General features: G+C 35.2%; 1 protein-coding gene across 1 annotated transcript; it reads left to right on the top strand.

The window, feature by feature from the left end:
* Positions 1-6: 6 nt before the first annotated feature.
* Positions 7-756, top strand: LOC112090470 (putative 3,4-dihydroxy-2-butanone kinase). Its single transcript, XM_024161822.1, has 3 exons — positions 7-25; positions 188-318; positions 599-756. The coding sequence occupies exons 1-3, from the start codon at positions 15-17 to the stop codon at positions 754-756; spliced, it is 300 nt and encodes a 99-aa protein (XP_024017590.1). The 5' UTR covers positions 7-14.
* The last annotated feature ends 121 nt before the right edge of the window (positions 757-877 follow it).

Raw genomic sequence — 877 nt, 5'->3', positions numbered from 1 at the left:
GTAGAGTGGTGCTTATGATCAATGGGTGGGTTTTCTGTTTTTGAATTTTTGGTTCCTAATATTGGTTTTAAATCAATAATCAAATTGTGAGCATAAAAATGAATGATTATCAAAATTAACATGGAAATAGTAGCATATATACCATTCGAGTGAAATCAGAAAATAAATGCTTACAATTGCATTGCAGATTAGGTGCCACACCTCTGATGGAACTGATGATTGCATCCGGAAAAGCAGTACCTAAGTTGCAACTGGAACATGGATTGGCCGTTGATAGAGTATATACAGGATCATTTATGACTTCTCTTGATATGGCAGGTTTGGATTTGTGCATGAATAGTAAAGATAACGGAGTTACTGCGTTTTTTAAGATAGGGAGCAGGATGTGTCTTTACTTTGTTAAAGAGTCAATTTTTTAGCCTTACTATGGGATTTTAAGTTGAGGAGTTGACGGATGTCCCTTTTTCTTTAATTTTTCTTGGCTGGAACGACATGTTCTTTCATTGATCATTTGATTTATTTATGTTTTTCCTTTTCGTTTAGATACTTCGAAGGATATCATTGATGAAGTTCATTTTTCTTAACCATTTTTCTTCAGGTTTTTCAATTTCCATCATGAAAACAGATCAAGCTATTTTGCAACTTTTGGATGCGCCGACAAGGGCTCCAGCTTGGCCTGTTGGTGTTGATGGTCTGTATTATTTTCTATTGTTGCTTCTTCCTTTTGTGTTCGTTTTTCTGATCCCCTTTGCATAGTCCTATGGTTGCTGACGGTTGGATGATGCTGTAATATATATTGCTCAAGAAACTCACACTCATACTCACGCACACACATATACATAATATACCATATAACCTACACAAACATATACATGTT

This window comes from Morus notabilis, unplaced genomic scaffold (assembly GCF_000414095.1).
Source record: "Morus notabilis unplaced genomic scaffold, ASM41409v2 Scaffold11410, whole genome shotgun sequence".
NCBI classification, from domain to species: domain Eukaryota; kingdom Viridiplantae; phylum Streptophyta; class Magnoliopsida; order Rosales; family Moraceae; genus Morus; species Morus notabilis.
This window is presented reverse-complemented; position numbering and strand designations above follow the sequence as displayed.